The following is an 18,722-nucleotide window of genomic DNA, read 5'->3' as shown; positions in this document are numbered from 1 at the left end:
ATGTTAAATCATCCTGAATCAGCTGTTCTGCTGCCATGGTAACCAGTGCTGTAGAGACACAGACAGACAGATGAAGGTTAGTGTGACAGTGTTTGTTACAGGTTGAGTTTGTTGGCTCCTGATTGGCTGGAAACACTCACCTGAACACAGACAGCACAGAGCAGCAGCTGGGAGGAAAAGCATTTTGTGCAGTGGTGTTTCCTCTGGTGAACCTGGGGAGAAGTGGCGCTCTGATGCAGCTGAGGCCAAACAAGGACGAGCTGTGAGATCAGACGAGGGCCACGTGGTTTCTAACAGGTCCTCAAAGCTCCCATCAGCCCCTGCGGCCCACAGATAAGACTGCTGCTGCTGATTGACAGCTCAGCTGAAGCTGCTGTGTGGTTTCATCGTCTTCATTTCAATCTGACAGCAGATCCAAAAATCTGGGTCACATGATGCAGAAACACTCAAACACATTCATGTTCCCACAAACACATTCAGGTTGCTGTGAATTTAGTAACACACACTGTTACTGCTGAATCATTTGCTCATCCAGCGTACAATATATTTCATTGTTAACACATTTTTTGCTCTTGTGTTTTTTTCATACTTTATGTGTCGTGTGGCAGCTTTGAAATTCTTTAAGTGTAAAACCCTCAATAAAGTAAAAAAGCTTTTTCACTGATTTCCATTTGTCTTTGTAGAAAATCCTCATGCATGGTGACGCCTAAAATGATCTTTAGAAATGTGAGTTATGACATGTTGTGTTTGCTTGTAAATGTTCTCTTTCTGCACATTAGAAGTAGTTGTTCTAAACATATAAATGCACATATATCTCACTTAGTGTCATTTCTGTTTTTGAGTGTTATTTTGAAGCTTGGAACTATTCAATAAATGCAGCTGCATCATTCACTGTCTCATACATATTTGATTGTTCATAGTTTACTTGTGTTTGAACTTATTGGCCAAAGAATCAAACTTACTAGTCTGCACAGACTCCTCTGACATGTCTGAGAACTTTTTGACTGAACTACTAAAATAATGATGTGTTGGTGTAAAACAAACAGCTTTTTGTGTCTGTTAAAAACATGTCTTGTTTCTATTTCTGTGGCTCTGTGGTTTGTGCTCTTTTGGCCCGATTAACAGATATTCAGTGACTTAGTGTTGCTCTCTTAGTGTCAGTTTAAACACTTAATAGAAACTATTAAAAAATATTTAATTATGTTCTCCATACTGTCATATTTCCTCTTCATCTTGTGTTTAGTTTCAAACTGTAATAAAATGGGAGCTGAGCAGACTGCAGGGGCTTCATGGTCTCTGCTTTGATTCCATTAAAGTTCATTTGTCAGCTCTGAGTTGAGGATTTGAGCTGTTTCTCTCACAGGTGAAGAACACAGATCCTTCCTGGAATCATTCTTTAAGCAGAGTTCATGCTTGTAACTGTCATTGTGTTATTAAAGTGAAAAGCCACAGCTAACGGTGTGGAGGCTGCAGAGCAGAAACCCACACAGCCCGTCTGCTGCAGGAGAGCAAGTTTGGATACAGTCAGTTTGTGCTTCACTCACACGGGTTGTTGTTTATCACACAATGAAAGTAGAATCAAATTCTTCATCTTTAAATCTTTATTATTCACACTTACAAACACAACTACACTGTTATTGCTGTTTGTTGGACTTTGAATGCATTTCAATCACTTTTCTGCACAGCTGAATGATTCTGCTGTAAAAACTGAGTCAACATGTTGCGTTTGTGTTACTTTTGTTTCATCTGCACATTTTCAACGTTTATTTTCAGATTTCACTTTTTACAGTGAGACGTTAAATGTTCAAATATTTTTGGAACATCCATAAAAAGACAGTAATATAGTGATCATTTACTAACAGGGATTAGAAGAGAGACCGAATGTTTAATAATCCACATTTAACTTTTTCACTCTTTGGTGCAGTTGAGATGCTATGTTGTTCTGTCTTTGTGAATTTTCATGTTTAAATGTAGCTTTTACTGATTATTGTGTTGTTGATGATCTGGGAGCAGACACACAAACACTCAAACAGGCTCAGATGAGGTTTGTGGGATGACAGGAGGAGAGAAGTTTCAGTGAGGTGTGTAAGACTGCAGCTCTGCTTCCTGATCTCAACTCTGGATAGCCATGTTTTGGGGGATTCACCAAATTTGGGCATTTTTTTAGAAATGAGAGCTGCTCCATTCAAAGTGGGATGGATGTGGTCTCTGCTAACATGAACTGGTTTCTCTCAGAAAGTTTCCCAGTTATCTCTGAAGCCCACATGACTTTTTGGACACTTTGGTTCCTGCTGGTCTGATTGTGGAGGCCCAGAGAAAACTATGAAGTCTGACATTGTTTTGGTAAAGTTACACACGACTCAATATTAATTTCAGTGACCTCCTATTGATGCAGCTTAGTGTCATTACTGCTGCTGTAACAACTCAGAGAAGAGACGCTCATGACATCGAGTCCACACTGCTTTTCTGTCTGTGCTGATTGTAACACTCAACATTCATTTTTAAGTTTTCCTTTTATATGACAAATTACTTTTCTACCAGTTACTGCACTCCTCTCATTTTTATTTAATATGATTTGTCAGTTTCACTTCATAGTAAATAATCAGATAAGTCATATTTTATTTTGTAAATTAGATCTTAAAGATTCACACAGACTCTCTCACATGTACAAGAAGAATTTCAAATTAGGGCTGGGTATCGTCACTGATTTCTAGAATCGATTTAATTCCAATTCACAAGGTCCTGATTCGATTCGATTTGATGGGTTCGATTTGAATTGGGGAAATTTTGCCTCAGATATTCAGAAAAATTATCATTCTGATCATTTATCAGTACATATCCACATTTAATATATATATATAAAAAGAAAGCTGACACTTGTGAGACTTCATCAGAGGTGTAAGGATCACAGCAGATTTCTTTGTTTTAAAGTAATAGAGGATAAAATGCCTAAAAAACATGAAGGAGATTTTCCTGGCCTGGCTTTTTATAGCAGATAACCTTAAAAATATTCTGCAGTAGAACAAAAACTGAAGAAAACCATGAATCAACATATGAACATTACGTGATGCTGCTGAAGTGAAGCAGAGCAAAGTTACAGAGGTTTAATTAGGGACATGGCTAAGCATTTTGCAATTTCGCTTAATTTAAAAAGTTTAGATTTCTTCAGTATTGAACAGCAGAAATTAGGCTTTCTGGTCAGAAGTCAGAAATTCATGATGATGTTTATGTGAAACAAAATGTGAAGCTTAGTTTGGATCTTCTTTTGCTGCTGGTTCAGTCAGATTTGGTAGGAGAGAGACAAAGCCTATGTAAAGCAAAAAAAAAAGAAGACGTAAAGCGCGGGCCGCCGAAGCATCAGAATCAGTGAGCTGTTGACTTTCAGCCACGGTGTGTCCGTGTCGTTGGGCGAGAAAGCCGACATTTGACTAATTCTGATGCGTCGGCGGGTCCGCGCTTTGTGTTTAAGTCTTTGTGCGGAATCCGTGTACCTGCTCTCATTTACTGTCTTAGCTGTTTGGTGATTGTCGAAACTTTGTGAGGTTTAACCTGAGATTCTGGCGTTTCCGGCAAAATAAATTTATATTTAAAAATCGATTCAGGATTTTAATGAATCGATATCTTTAGAAAAGTACTGTGCAGTTGTATTTCATATTTGTAAAAATATTTTTTAAGCCAGTCCATTTTTAAATTAAAATGATTAAAATTAAAATATTAATTATTAATACAATTTGAAATGATTTGTGGGTGAAGTTAATAAATATTCAGCAGTGGTTGAATCATAAAATTGATAAACGGGGTTTCTTTGTTTGGCTTTGTTTCTTTGTCCCAGTTTAATTTTAATAACAATTACATTTTTTTTAGATTTTGTAACTAGACTTTATTATTTGTATTTATTTTACTAGTCTGAGTAATTAACCAGGTTAATCAAAGCCACCTTTATTTCACGTTATATAGGAAAAGGTTCAGTATAGATCTGAACTGATGGTTTCTTGTGAAATTATTTTTTACAAATGTTATTGTCTTAATTTATACACTTTTTTCAGTATTTTTAAATCATAATGCTGTTCTATGTGAGTTCTGTGGGATTTAATGTTTAGACTTCATCTTTTATTTTCCTGCTGTGATCGTACTAAACATCAACTCTGTAACAGCTCTGAGTTCACACTTTGTTTCTCTCACAAACATGAACACAGATGCTTCCTGAATAACTTTCAGCAGAGTTCATGCTTGTAACTGTCGTTGTGTTATTAAAGTGAAAAGCCACAGCTAACGGTGTGGAGGCTGCAGAGCAGAAACCCACACAGCCCGTCTGCTGCAGGAGAGGAAGTTTATGATCTGTGAATGCCGCAGACACACGAGATATGTATCACAGAAAATGAGAAACGCATTCTTAAAATTCAAATCTTTATTTTTACTTCAAACAAATAACTACACTGTTATTGTATCATGGTGGGTTCTGAATGCATCAACTGAGTTTTTCTGCAGAGATGTACAAAAAATAACTTCAAATAAAGAATCTACGCTTCATTCAAACACATGAAATATGGTTATTATATTAATTTATATTAGACATTTAAGATGATTATGTGTGAAAAGATCAAATACTCAATAAAGAAACATTGAAACAAGTAGAAGTTGATTTATGTTTCTGACTGCTGAGCCAGGAAATCTGATGGTGAGAAAAGGCGAGCAGAAAACAGTCAGTCAGCATGTGTGCAGTTGGTGGACGGTCCCTTGTTTGTGAGGATCATCAGCAGAGAGAGTCCACAGCAGTACACCAGACTCTTCACTATCAGCACTGTGTACAGCAGGCAGAGCAGCTTCACCCTGCACTGAGACTGGAAGGACACTGAAGGACAGACAGACACAAAGAGACAGACAGACAGTCGGGTTATTCCTCTCAGATCAAGGAGAAAAAGTCCAAATACAAACAGTCACAGCTTCTTCTTCAAGTGGATGAATTGATGTAGTGTTTGTGTCCACTTGGGGGCAGAAGAACTCCACAAGCAGCTAACAAACTGATCTCTGACATATTATGGTCTGTCTGCTGTTTGGTGCTGAGCAGCTAGTGTACAGTGGCTTTATCAGAGCTTGTTGGATGAAGATTTGATCAATTAGTGCAACTTTAAGACTGAGTCCCTAAACTTGTTCCAGCTCCCTCATTGGACATTGGAGCTGTCCATGCAGAGAGGCAGCAGGTGATCTTACAGTCAGCTGGCTGCAGAGCTGGCAGGTCTGCTGGCTCTCTCTCTGGAGGACAGGAGGCTGCTGGAGCTGGAACCTCTGAAACAGAAAAGGAGTCAAATGTTTGGAGCTGCAGTGAGAAATGTCAGTCCTCTGCTCCTCTGCTCTCTTTGACAGCATCTCCACATGAAGCTGAATCACTGCTGAACACAATCACCAAGCCTTCATTACCTTGTTGTGTTTGGGCCTCCACTGTGCCCCCCTCGTGCTTCACCCAGCAGCTGTATTTATATGTGTCAGAATCACTCCCATCAACCATCCTGATGGCAATGGTGCGTCCCACCTCTCTGAGCTCCAGCTGCTCTCCCTCAGCAGGGGGCAGCTCTTCCGGTTCTCCGCCGTTCTTCTTCTGTCTTTTCCAGGAGAACTGGACCAGAGGAGGAAACATGGCTGAGGCCACACACAGCAGGGAGCTGTTCCCCTCCAGGTGGGCTCTGGATGCTGCTGGGTACACGCTCACCACGGGCTTCACTACCTGCTCATCTGAAGTTTGACAGCAGCAACAAGCAGCACAGACACACATTCACACAGTCAGCAGCAGCTTCCAGCACTGCACTGCATTCAGTCTGATCCTGGAAACTACATGGACTCTGATCACTAAACTACTCATCAATACAGCACAAAGTTCACTACATACACTGGATTCAGCTTCATATCAAACACAGTCATCACCTCATGTCATCATGGCTCACATGTGGAACACTCAGCATGATTTTAAAAGTCAAATTAAATTCATTTCAGTTTAATTTGTCATGTGTTTGTTTGTTATAGTTTTAAGTAAGAATTTAATTCAGTCCAAATTTAAATTGTATATATTTCTTTTCATACAAATGTATACCTTACAATATAAAGTACCTTGAGGCGGCTGTTGTTGTGATTTGATGCTCTAAAAATAAAATGGAATTGAAGTGAAAAAAACTGAAGTAAACATGTATTTTCCATATCAGTCCTTAGATACGATTTCTGGCAGAGATACTCTTCTCTCCAAAAATACATTCATCTGTTTTCATAATATACTGCACTAATCAATTCACAATTCACTTTAATTCCACATAAATCAATTCAGCCAATAAAATGTACGTTCTTATTATAATGTATTTTATCATAAAGACCATATTTGTCTTTCAGACTTATTTATTCTTAAAAATTTTTGTGTGAATATTTTTATTCAAAATAAAATTGTGAATACAAGGTTTATCAATATTAAATCACTTAATTTATATTATTTTATTTTATTTATTATTCAATATTTGTTATTTAAAATATATAATCCACAGTACATGACAAAATATTTAGACTCACACGATAAACATGTGATGAATACATATCTGAGTTTTACAATGTCACATTTTATCCTAAATTTTCACAACATCATATAACTTCTGAATTTTCTAATCAGTATCTATTTTAATCATTTTATTTAACAAAATCCACTTTTTGAAGTAGCTACATGAATGTTTGGCTTTTAAGAATTTTTTCCTCAACGTAAAGCAAATATTTCCTAACAATACATTTGTAAATCAATATTACTTTCTTTTTAACATCAAATATGATCTTGTGTTGAAAAACCAGCAGATGCTGCAGAATTACTGAGATGATCAAATCCTAAATATTTGTAACGTCACTAATATTTGCAGAAATAAAGATTAACTTTAGTTGTTCAGTGAGATTTAAACATGTTTTCAGAGATTATTGAGCTTTTCTTATGTAACAATGGCTGCAGATGAATTCTCTACTAATGATGAAAAAACTAACATGTAAAGCCTGAAGCAGCAGAAACTGACTTTAAACACATTTTCAGCTTCTACAATAAAACAACTGAAGGAAAATAAATGTTTGTTCTTACCTGTTACATACAGTTTAGTTCCAGAGCCCAAGATGGGGTGGCCAGAGACGTAGGAGTAGCTCTCTCCTGGCACTCCCACAGTGAGACAGACTGCTACAAAAACCTGTCTGCTGTTGAATGTGTCAGCTGAGGTGAATGAGTCCAAATGAGGAAGCAGGATCATATTTCAGCTCCATCATGTGTTTCTCTAATGTTCATATCAACATGACTGTCTCTTCTTCTCTTTTCTTTTAGCCACACTAGCAGCACGGCTCTGATGTTAATGTCAGTCTGTTGGTCAGTCCACTACTTTAGTCCACATGAAAATAGAAAATCACTATATAAGCACCAGTCCATTTATCCCATCAATGATGCCACCACTACAATGAAACATGCTGCTGATAGTATCATGGTTTGGCCCATCTGGCTCACCATCCATTAATCACACAATCAATTTGAATTATAGCAGCAAATTCTAAAGAAAACTATCAGAACATCTGTCTGTGAACTGAATCTCAGGAGAAAGTGGGCCATGCAGCACCACAATGACACAAACCAGTCAAGTTTGTTTTCTTTGTTCCAAATAATGGTGAAAGAAAAATAATCCAGTGAATCCAGCGAGTGATGTGATGAGTCTCTGATGTCTTGTCATGTACTGCAGAGTTTACTCTGTTTTGTGCAGCTTGATGGAGCTTCTGTAAAAAGTAAAAGCTGCTCTGTGTCAAAAATGGAGTCAAATTCTTCCAAACTGATGTGCTGGGCTGATTATCAGTTACTGCAGGTGCTCCAGCCGAGGAGGAGCAGGAACCACCAGAACTGCCAAACCCCACTGACACACATCACACACACCACAAATGCCACACTCACAGAGAGACAAAGATAGAAAACAGAGGGAGGAAAGATAGATGGTGGGGAGGCAGCAGAGGATCGGGGGACCATAACACCATCTTACACAGTTATTAACTAATGAGCTCATTGACTAATCTGAAACATCACTTTGATTTTTCTAACAGCTTCATTGGAATTTCCGCTCACAGTGGATCTGCAACATGACCAGCTGAAGACCTTCAAGAGCTGAACTTGAAGTTTTAAACACACTTTGGTTAAACACACAGTTGTACTTCAGAAACTGTGGCAAAATGGTTTAAGGGCAACAACGTCAAGTTAGTAGAGTGTCCGTCACAAATCTGATCTCAGCTCAGTAAAAATGTGTTCATAACTTTAAAAACCAAGTGTTAGAGAGAGTCCTAAAAACTTGATCCAGATCCAGCAGTTCTGTCAGGAGAAACTGAACAAAATCCCAGAAACCACTGAGAGAAGTTTGTGGAAGGCTACAAAACAGCCTTTTTGACAAGACATTTTTTGGTTTTATTAGATAGTGCAGTGAAGAGTGACAGGAGAGCAAAGGGAGAGAGAGGGGAAGACATGAGGACCAAGGGCCACAGGTCAGATTTGGACCCGGGCCAGTCACTCTCAGATATTTGGCAAATGGTCACTTGCTCATCCCAGTGAGCTAAATTAAATCCTACAAAACGACTTTTAACACAGGATAAATTATTTAACACTAAGGTTGTTGCAGTGGTGGCCTCAAACATCTACTTAAGAGCCTGTAAGAGGTCCTGCCTATTAATTTTTCTGTCCTGTCAGGCATTATAGCAATCAGAATTATTGTGTGAAGGCCAAGAAAAATGCCCAACAGATTTATTTTCCCAAGTGGATCACTACAGCTTTGCCATACTGCTACAATTGCTTATTTATTTATTTATTTATTTATTTTTAAGGTGGAGGTTTGTAACAAAGAGCTGGTGGCAGTAATCATACAGACTGCAGAAGAAATATTTCCAATGGTTTTAGGGCCAGGAAAGATTGTATCTCGGTGAAATGAGAATATTATTGAAGCTAATTCATTACAAGTGAGCGCAAACAGTAGTTCCAAAAACTTTATTGCAAAAGTTGAGGCAGAGACACAGTTAGCTAGCATTTGGGGAATGATGAGTAGAATGAATGGACTAGTAAGAAATTGGGAAATATTAATGTTGCACCAAAAGGATAAAACTGCTGTTAATAACAGTGACAGGCCAGTGTTTCTGGCTCAGACATTGGTAAATATACATAACTCAGAACATTTGACAAATGTTGCTTAGAGTCATCCTAGACTAACTGTGAAGAGAAGTGATTAATGATGACAGTTTTAATTTACCTTCCAGTATATTTAACTGCCATAAATGTAAAGTATTTCAATTTGTTTAATTTATTGTGTTCATGTATGTTTATTTCCTTTATTTATTGTTGTTCCTTTTGGGGTAGGAACTAAGTTTCATTCTGTGTTGCCTACAGGCCCCTTTAAGTGACGTAAAGGGAAGTCAAAAAAGCATGTGCAAAGAAGCTAAGCTATAACTTAACTAAGTCACAAGAAGGAATAAATAAGCTGTTTTAAAGTAAAAGAAAGCTGTAAAGAAGAAGAAGAAGAAATTGGGAATTATTTTTGTGAAGTTTTTGTTCCTGAAGCGGACTCATTCCCTCACGGTTACGTGCAGCCAGCGAGGTATGTTAACTGTGTTTGTTTATCGCGTATTTGTTAACTTGGGTTTAAATGTTTATTTGTAATATTCATGTTTGGTCATTCTGTACTTTTATGTAATGACAGTTTGACGGTGGATTTTATGGTGTTTCGGAGGAGAAGTGTGACGGAAGAATAAATCCATCTGTGAATGAAGAACCGTGGTGTCGTGTATTAACTGGAGGGAGTGATAGTCAAACTCGGACCTGCCCATACTCGCCCTACCAGCGCAAATTCGACAGCTCATCAAGACGGGAACACAGATAAGCCACTGTTTAGGACACACAGGTTCATAAGGTTTTCATGAAGAAGTCTATAAGTCAGACTCTAAAGTTTTTGGTCTGAAAAGTGACACAAGAGTTGGAAGCTAAAAGGGACTGTGTATAGCCTGGCAGCCACTGTGTTTCACGTATATGAATGTGCATTTACGTAAGAGATGTAAATTCATGTTCAGTTGAATAATTATAGTTGGCTCTCAAAGGTCAGAAGTAAACTTTGTACATTTTGATAGAAATTCACAGTTTGTATTTATGGTTCAGTGTCTTTTACAAGTTCGGTGTGTGACAGGTTATAATAAGAACTCTGTTAAGTGTACTTACTCTGTAATATTCTACATGTATGGGCTAATTTGAAGGAGAGTGACTTCATTTAGTTAAGCCCCCTTCTGTCAGTATTGGCAAATATTGTTGCAGCTTGCTCTTGTATGCTGCCTGTGTACAAATAATCAAAATGTCACATACAAGTAAAGAAGCTCAGGGTGCAGCAGCTGCTCCGGAAGAGACAGAGTTAGAGCAGACAGATGAATCAAATATCGGGCAAAATATAGCACCACCTGAAGGGCCTCGTAGAAGTGAAAGAGCCCGGACATTAACAGAAAAAGGAAAGGAGTTTCAGAAAGAGCAAATCAAAGGGCTATTGCTTCGCTTTGACAGCAAATATGAACGATGGAAAGCTCTGATTAAGGTAGCTAAAGCATCTGTGTTAAAACGGGATCCTAGTGATATCCTACAAGAACACATCACCAGTATTCAAAGGGAATTATCTGAGTTGAACATTGCTTATGATGATTACAGAAGAATTGATCAACCAGCCCATGACATGCGTCGCAAGATGGATAACTGCATCTCGATCACTAAGACTGTAGTACAAAATGCTCAATCTGAAATGCAGGGAACAGCGGAGGAGTTGATTTGGCCAGGTCATAGTTCTGTATTCTCATCCTCAGCTTCCAGTGTTTCGCTTCCTGCCTATAATGGTTCTAAAGCTTCTTCTATTCACTCAAATGTATCTTCACTTAGAAGACAAGAAGCTGCTGCCGAGTATGCAGCTACACAGGCTGTACTGCAGATTATGGCTGAACAAGAGGGCCACCAAGAGAAACTGCAAAACCTTGAAGCTGAAGAGAGGTTGATCATTGCAGACCAAGAAGCAGCCGCATTAGCTTGTCGTCTTGAAGGAGAAAGGGAAGAAACTGAACGTAGGCTAGAAAGAGAGAAACAAGAGGCTGCTCTCTTAAAGAAACAGCAAGAAGAGAATGCTGCAAGAAGAAGGTCTGTAGAAAACCTAAAGAGAGAACTTGAGCGTTTGGAGAATTTGAAAAGGCTGAATGCAGCCAAAGCAAGGCTTCAAGTGTATGATGAGAATGAGCTCAGTCCAGCCCAAGGGAATGCTCCACAGAGCCTGGATCTACATAAGGTTATGCAGCCACTCAATCAGGTGAAGCCTGAGGACCAGCACTCACAACCACCAAAGGATGCAGTGCCAACACATGTGCTTCAAGATAGCACAGGAGAGCTTGTGAAGGTCTTAGCTGAGGCTATATCAGCAAATAGGCTACCCATTCCAGAGCCCACAGTTTTTAGTGGTGATCCACTCAAGTTTAATCATTGGAAGTCATCCTTCCAAACCCTTATTGAAAAGAAAAACATTCCAAGCTCAGAGAAAATATTCTTCCTCCAGAAATATGTTGGAGCAGCAGCTAGAGAGGCATTAGAAGGTTATTTTCTGATTGGTTCAGATACTGCATATGTTGCTGCATGGGAACTGCTCAATGAGCGATACGGCCAGCCTTTTATGATTGCCAAAGCCTGCTGAGACAAATTACATGCCTGGCCAAAAATAGCGTCAAGAGAGAGTGCTGACTTAAGGAAATTCGTGGACTTTTTACTCAGTTGTGAATGTGCCATGGCTCACAATGAGAGTCTGCGTATTCTTGATGACGGCATCGAAAATCAAAAACTGACAGCCAAGTTGCCTGATTGGTTAAGCAGCAGATGGAACCGAAAAGCCACACAGTATCAGCTAGAGCATGAAATGTTCCCAGATTTCAAGTATTTTGTAACTTTCCTGACATTGGAGGCTAGTATTGCTTGCAACCCTGTTACATCTTACTATGCTTTGCGGCAAGGGGAGCCGGAAAAGACAAGATCTAAACCTCAGAATGTAGTGACCTCTAAGAACCAAGCAGCAAGTGCAAGGATTTTTACAACTAACACCACTGAGAAGAACATAAGCACATGTATGTTTTGTAAGAAAACAGGGCATGTCTTACACAAGTGCCGTAGACTAACTGCAAGGCCAGTTGCTGACCGAGTGAAGTTCATTCAAGATGAGAAACTGTGCTTCGGCTGTTTGAGTCCTGGCCATCAATCCAAGAATTGCAGCAACCGGATGGTCTGCGACACCTGCTCAAAGCGCCACCCCACATGCTTACATGAGGATCGCTCAAAACAGCAAGAAAATGACGAGACAAGTTGCAGTAGGGAAAGAAAGCCACAATCGCCGCAAGACACCACTTAAGAAACCACATCCAATAGAGTTGTGCATGATGGTAACAGTGCTCAGACTTCAGCAATAGTTCCTGTTTATGCATCAATGCCAGGTGATTCAAACAAAGAAGTCCTTGTCTATGCTCTATTAGATTCACAAAGTGACTCTTCATTCATTCTTGAAGAAGTGGCAGATGCTCTTGATGTTAATGCAGAGCCAGTCAAGTTGAAGCTGTCCACAATGTCTTCCAAGGAGACAATTGTACCATGCAAAAGACTCAAAGGTCTACAAATAAGAGGGTTATCTTCTTCTAAGAAGATCACAGTGCCAACGGTCTACACTCGTGAATTCATACCTGCCAATCATACACACATTCCAACGCCAGAGACTGCAAGGGCATGGCCTCATTTAGAGCATCTTGCGGAACACATTGCCCCGTCGCAGACATGTGAAATCGGTCTTCTGATTGGGTATAACTGTCCACAAGCGGATTCTACATGTGAATCCGCTACACCCTTTCCCCATCCACTCACACTAACTTGCATTATCTGTTTAACTTACTAGTATCAAATCACATCTTAGGTGTGATATCATAGCAGTATTAACACCGTCACTCTCCGTCAATGGTTTGATTGGAATGTTTCCGGGTTTTTTTTCTTCTTTTTTTTTTCTCTTCTTGTTTTTTCTTCTCTCTTTTTCCCCCTCTTGTTTTTATGCTGCTCACCCTTGTCCTTGGTTTCTTTCTTTCTTCTTTCTTTCTTTCACTGCTTCGATCACCTGCTTCCACACTCATCCACAAACAACATCCTTTATTTCCACACACATGCACAGCACGATCACGCACAGTCATGCGCTCAACGGCAGCACATTTACATCAGTCAGACAGCGCACACAGTGGTATAGGATACACACACTTAAGCCAAGCGTACTCATATTAGTAAATATGCACACACATAGTCAGACTCAGGGAGCATCTGGCCACACATTCTTTCTCTCTCTCCCTCTCTTTATTTATGAACAAGTGATGTATTCTCTCCACCTGTCTAAGCAACACACACAGCATACACCCCTAGTTATACACACACATCTATGGGTGCACTAAGATTCGTTACATGGAATGTAAATGGAGCTGGCTCCAGAGAAAAGAGGTTAAAAATATTTAACCAACTCAAAAAACTACAGGCAGATGTTGTCCTTTTACAAGAGACCCACAGACCTCTTAGAGGTTCGAATGAACTTAAAACACCTGAGTTTCCTAATGTGTTCTCAGCTTGTTATAATTCTAGACAAAGGGGAGTAGCAATTTTAATACATAAAAAATATTAATTTCACAGTACTCGATACAGTTATAGATCCAGAGGGCAGATTCTTAATCATTAAACTATCTATACTTGATAAAAAGCTATGTATTGTAAGTGTATATGGTCCAAATGTTGATGATCCCTCATTCTTTCACAGTTTTTTCAGTGCACTCTCTGAACACTTAGATGGCACACTTGTTCTTGGAGGCGACCTCAACCTTGGACTAAATGAAGAAATGGATAGGCTCAATACAGCAGGAACTCAGCGTAATTGGCAGTCCACAAATATAATCAAACAGTATATGAGCGACTTTGGTCTTTGCGATGCATGGCGCTCCCTTCACCCCACCAGTAAGGAATATACTTTCTTCTCACATGTTCATCACTCCTACTCTCGTCTGGATTATTTTTTGGTCAGCAGCTCACTGCTGAGTGACATTTCAGACACTGAGATTCACCCTATAGCTGTCAGCGATCATGCTCCTGTATCTTTAACACTAATGCACAAGAATAATACTACGCCAAGTAAAAACTGGAGATTTAATACATCACTGCTTAAAGATGAAGACTTTATTAAATATTTTAAAAAAGAGTGGACTTCATATTTAGACTTTAATGACACTCCCGGAACATCAGCTTCTGTTTTATGGGAAGCAGGGAAAGCTGTGATGAGAGATAAAATAATTTCTTTCTCATCACATAAAAAGAAAAAAGAAAACAAAAATATTCAGGAATTAGAAAAAACCATCAAATCACTAGAAGAAGCCTACGCGTCCCACCAAGATCAGGAAACACTGAACAAAATACGCAAAACAAAACTAGAATTAAATGAGATAATTGATAAAAAAACAAAATTCTTAGTACAAAGACTACGCTTACAAAATTATGAACATAGTAATAAATCTGGTCAATTTCTAGCAAACCTGCTAAAAATAAATAAAGAAAAAACAACTATATGTGCTGTTCAAGATTCATCTGGGAAAACAATATATGAACCGAAACAAATAAACAACATTTTCAGGGATTTCTATAAAACGTTGTATTCACCACAAATAAACCCATCTAAAAAGGAAATTGATCAGTTTTTAGACAACATAACTCTCCCAAAATTATTAGACACTCAAGCAATGGCACTGGATTCGCCACTGACATCAGGTGAACTCCAGGAAGCCCTGATAAGTATGCCCAATAATAAGGCTCCAGGTCCAGACGGCTTTCCTGCAGAATTCTACAAAGAATTCTGGACGATTCTAGCACCAGTTTTTTACAGAACGTTGTTGGAAATCAAAGAAAATGGCAGACTTCCATCAAATATGAATTCTGCAATCATTAATCTCCTGCTAAAACCAGGCAAAGACCCTGTATATCCCTCAAGCTATCGTCCAATATCCCTTATAAATGTAGACCTTAAAATAATCTGCAAAGCTCTCTCAAAGAGACTAGAGAAAATAACCCCCCTCTTAATTCATCCTGACCAAACTGGTTTCATAAAAGGTAGGCACTCATCAACTAACACACGTAGATTACTTAATTTGATAGACTACTCATACAGTAAAAACCTTGAAACTACTATATTTTCTTTAGATGCAGAAAAAGCGTTTGACAGAGTTAACTGGAAATTTCTATTTGCAACTTTACATAAATTTTGTTTTGGATCTTCTTTCATCAACTGGTTAAAAATATTATATAATTCCCCAACAGCTTGTGTCAGAACAAATGACCAGACATCCTCCAGCTTCTGTCTCCTGAGGGGCTCCAGGCAGGGATGCCCACTCTCCCCTTCACTGTTTGCAATTTTTATCGAACCACTAGCAGCAGCAATTAGACAGAATTCAGTAATTAAGGGCATAAAATGCAAGAATGTAGAACATAAAATCAGCCTTTATGCGGATGATGTGTTACTCTTTCTCCAAAATTCACAAACCAATATCTCTGGGGTGATTGAACTGATAAACTCTTTTGCAAGAATATCAGATTACTCGATTAACTGGTCAAAATCTACAGTCCTTCCGATTAATTGCTCCTTCCATAATTCCTCTTCTACTCCACTGCAATCGGGAAATATAAAATATTTAGGTATTAATGTTTCTCCCAAGCTTGCAGATCTAACTAAATTAAACCATATCCCACTTTTAAAGAAAGTAGAAGGTGATCTGGCTAGGTGGAAATGTCTACCCATATCACTCATGGGAAGGGTTGCCGCTATAAAAATGATGGTATTACCAAAAATAAATTATTTATTCTCAATGATCCCAACTAAACCGCCGCAAGATTGGTTCAGATCTCTGGATTCATATATGTCCAAATTCCTTTGGAAAAATAAGCCCCCACGTATAAGCTTAAAAGCATTACAAAAGATCAAGGATAAAGGAGGATTAGAACTACCTAACTTTCAGCACTACTTCTTAGCCAACAGGCTTCAGTTTATCTCTGGATGGCTAAAACATACCCTCTTAGATGAACCTTGGCTAGATGTAGAACAAGCACTTTGCAATAATCTAGAGATTTCAGATCTACCATTTATCAGCTCAAACATCCAACGACATGAATGCTTCAAAAGCATCAACATCAGCTCTTCTCTGACAGCATGGTGGGAGTTTCTGAAGTTGACTGAGTCTTCATTAATCCCATGCAAACGTACACCTATCTGGAACAACCCTGACATATTACAAAACAATAATATGATAAACTTTTCAGATTGGAGTAGTAAAGGAATCAAATATTTAGAACATATACTAGAAGGAACAGAATTTATTTCATTTGACAGACTAGTTACACAATATGGGATCAACAAGAAAAGATTTTTAGAATATCAACAAATTAAATCCATAATAAAAAAGAGATTTAAACCGGGTCAAGTTGAACTACAAACACCACCAAGTGTGGTTCAATTTCTTACTCTTAAAACCCCCAAATTACTATCCAAAATATACAGAATGCTTTCTAAAACAGATGAATCAATATCACTTCCTATTGCAAAATGGGAAGCGGATTTATCAGTTAACTTTGACCAAAACTTCTGGTCTCAGATTTGCTTAAAAACCTTTCATCTAATTAGAAATCCCAGTCTTCAATTAATTCAATACAAAATACTACATAGAGTGCACTATACAGGTCATCGGATGTTCAAGATGGGCTTTACGTCTACCAACAACTGCTCACACTGCCAAACCAATTCACCGGACAATTATATCCACGCTCTTTGGTTCTGTCCACCAGTTCAGAAGTTTTGGCGCGAGATATGTGAAGACTTATCAAAGTGTCTGAAATGTAACATTCCAACTTCCCCTTTAGTGTGTTTGTTGGGCAGCTTAGATAATGTCACTCCGGAAAAGAATATAGCCCATATGGTTTTCACTGCCCTGTGCATAGCCAAGAAAACAGTCCTCATGAACTGGAAAAATAAAAATAATCTTAATTCTAACCAATATAGAAATTATCTATTAGATCACATTAGTCTTGATACAGCCTCTGCCACCACATCAGATCAATTGCTCTGGGCTCCTTTGATCAGCTCCATCACCTAGTGGGGGTGGGGGGTCTTAGTTTGGTCCCACCTTCACTGTTGTGATTGGTGTGGGGGTAGGGACAGGCTTAGGGCATCAGGGGGTTCCCCGGGAGCATCTTCCTTGGGGGGCTCAACCCGGGGTAGCGGTCATGGCCAATTAGGGGCTCTGTTGGCTCTTAGGTGACGGTTTCCTCGTGGCTGCGTGCAGCAGGGCTAGGGGAGGGTCTGTGCTGACGGACGTGGGTTACTGACCTGGTAGCCTGGCTGCCCCTGGGTGGGTCCGGGATGGGCGTGAGGTTCTGGGGGCACTCCGTCTCTGGGCTGGGGCCCTGGCTGGGCCTCAGGGGCTTGGGTCCTGGTTGGTGTGTTGCCGGGGTTGTGGGCGGGTGGGTGTATGGGGGCCCAGTCCTGGCGCAGGGTGCCGCCTGTGCATCGAACCACCTGGGGGGCTCTTCAACTGGTGGGGGAGGTTGTCACATCCTGCAGGAGATTTCCTCTCTTCAGGAACTCTCTCTGCAGGAGGGGGAGATACAGGAGAGGTGGAAGAAGATCTCAGCCTGGGCATCTATTGTCTTGTGTAGTCTGGAAGATGAGTGGATGATGGGGTGGGTGCAGTTTTCTCTGTGGTGGGGTCGGGTGGACTGTCCCGGGCTCTGTGGGGCCGGGTGGCGCTGCTGCACTGGGCCCCGGTCTGGATGGGCCTGGGCCCCCCTTTCCCTGGCGGGTTGCAGAGTATGGGGGTGCCTACTGGGGTCAGCGGGGGAGCTGGCCCCAGGGAGGGGTCACTTGCCCTCCCTTCCTTCCTCCCCATCTCCAACTGCCTCCCTCTTCCCGCTCCACCACAATCACCCACACATGCAGGGCCTTGGGGTAGGGGTGTGTCACCAGGGTGCAGGGGAGGCATCCCCCCCCTCTGTCCCCTTCTGGCTGCCTCTGCCTCAATTTTATCCCACAACTTAGACATTCACATTACTCACACTCTCATTACACATACATATAGGATCTTGGGGGTGGGCACGCTACACGGATTCCAAATTACCATCAGGGTGTACACCTCACCCCTGGCGTCGTTGCCCACCTCTCAATTTTAAATACACGTAGACATTGAGGGCTAGCAGGAGGGGCTATACGCTTACCTGCTGCTCTGGCAGGTAGCTCCATGCCCTCCTGGGTTTTAAATGCACCTTAGAACACACATACATCAACACTACATATGAGCGGGTGGAGGGAGGTTTGGAGTCTTCCTACACCCCCGTTCTCTGCGGCCTGCTGGAGCGGGGGGGCTAGGAGGAGGAGTTGGCCGTCCGACTGGGGTCTGGAATGTGGGGCCTCCCTGCTGCTGCGGAGTCGGGGCGGTCTGCTTCTCCCCACCGCAGGGAAAAGGGAAAAGGGTAACACCACCTGGGTCTGGGCGCAGTTTCCCCCTCCAGGGGCAAGGGTACCTAGACCCGGGGCTTAGAGTACGCTTGGGGAGAGTGATTGTGTGTACAGTGTCTCTCTATGTCTGTCTCC

General features: G+C 40.4%; 2 protein-coding genes across 3 annotated transcripts in view; one reads left to right on the top strand and one right to left on the bottom strand.

The window, feature by feature from the left end:
* The window catches only part of LOC100704393 (zinc finger protein OZF), an 883,579-nt gene that overhangs the window by 642,585 nt on the left and 222,272 nt on the right, over positions 1-18,722 (top strand). The gene's annotated exons all lie outside the window — the stretch shown is intronic.
* On the bottom strand, positions 4,629-7,256 carry LOC109194161 (uncharacterized). Its single transcript, XM_019347408.2, has 4 exons — positions 7,094-7,256; positions 5,419-5,730; positions 5,212-5,286; positions 4,629-4,852 (listed from the first exon to the last, which is right to left on the bottom strand). Exons 1-4 carry the CDS (start codon positions 7,254-7,256, stop codon positions 4,704-4,706), a joined length of 699 nt encoding a protein of 232 aa, XP_019202953.1. The 3' UTR covers positions 4,629-4,703.

The sequence above is a fragment of the Oreochromis niloticus genome, linkage group LG18 (genome assembly GCF_001858045.2).
Source record: "Oreochromis niloticus isolate F11D_XX linkage group LG18, O_niloticus_UMD_NMBU, whole genome shotgun sequence".
Classification (NCBI taxonomy): domain Eukaryota; kingdom Metazoa; phylum Chordata; class Actinopteri; order Cichliformes; family Cichlidae; genus Oreochromis; species Oreochromis niloticus.
The sequence above is the reverse complement of the archived record's forward strand: the minus strand, read 5'-3'. Positions and strand labels throughout refer to the sequence as shown.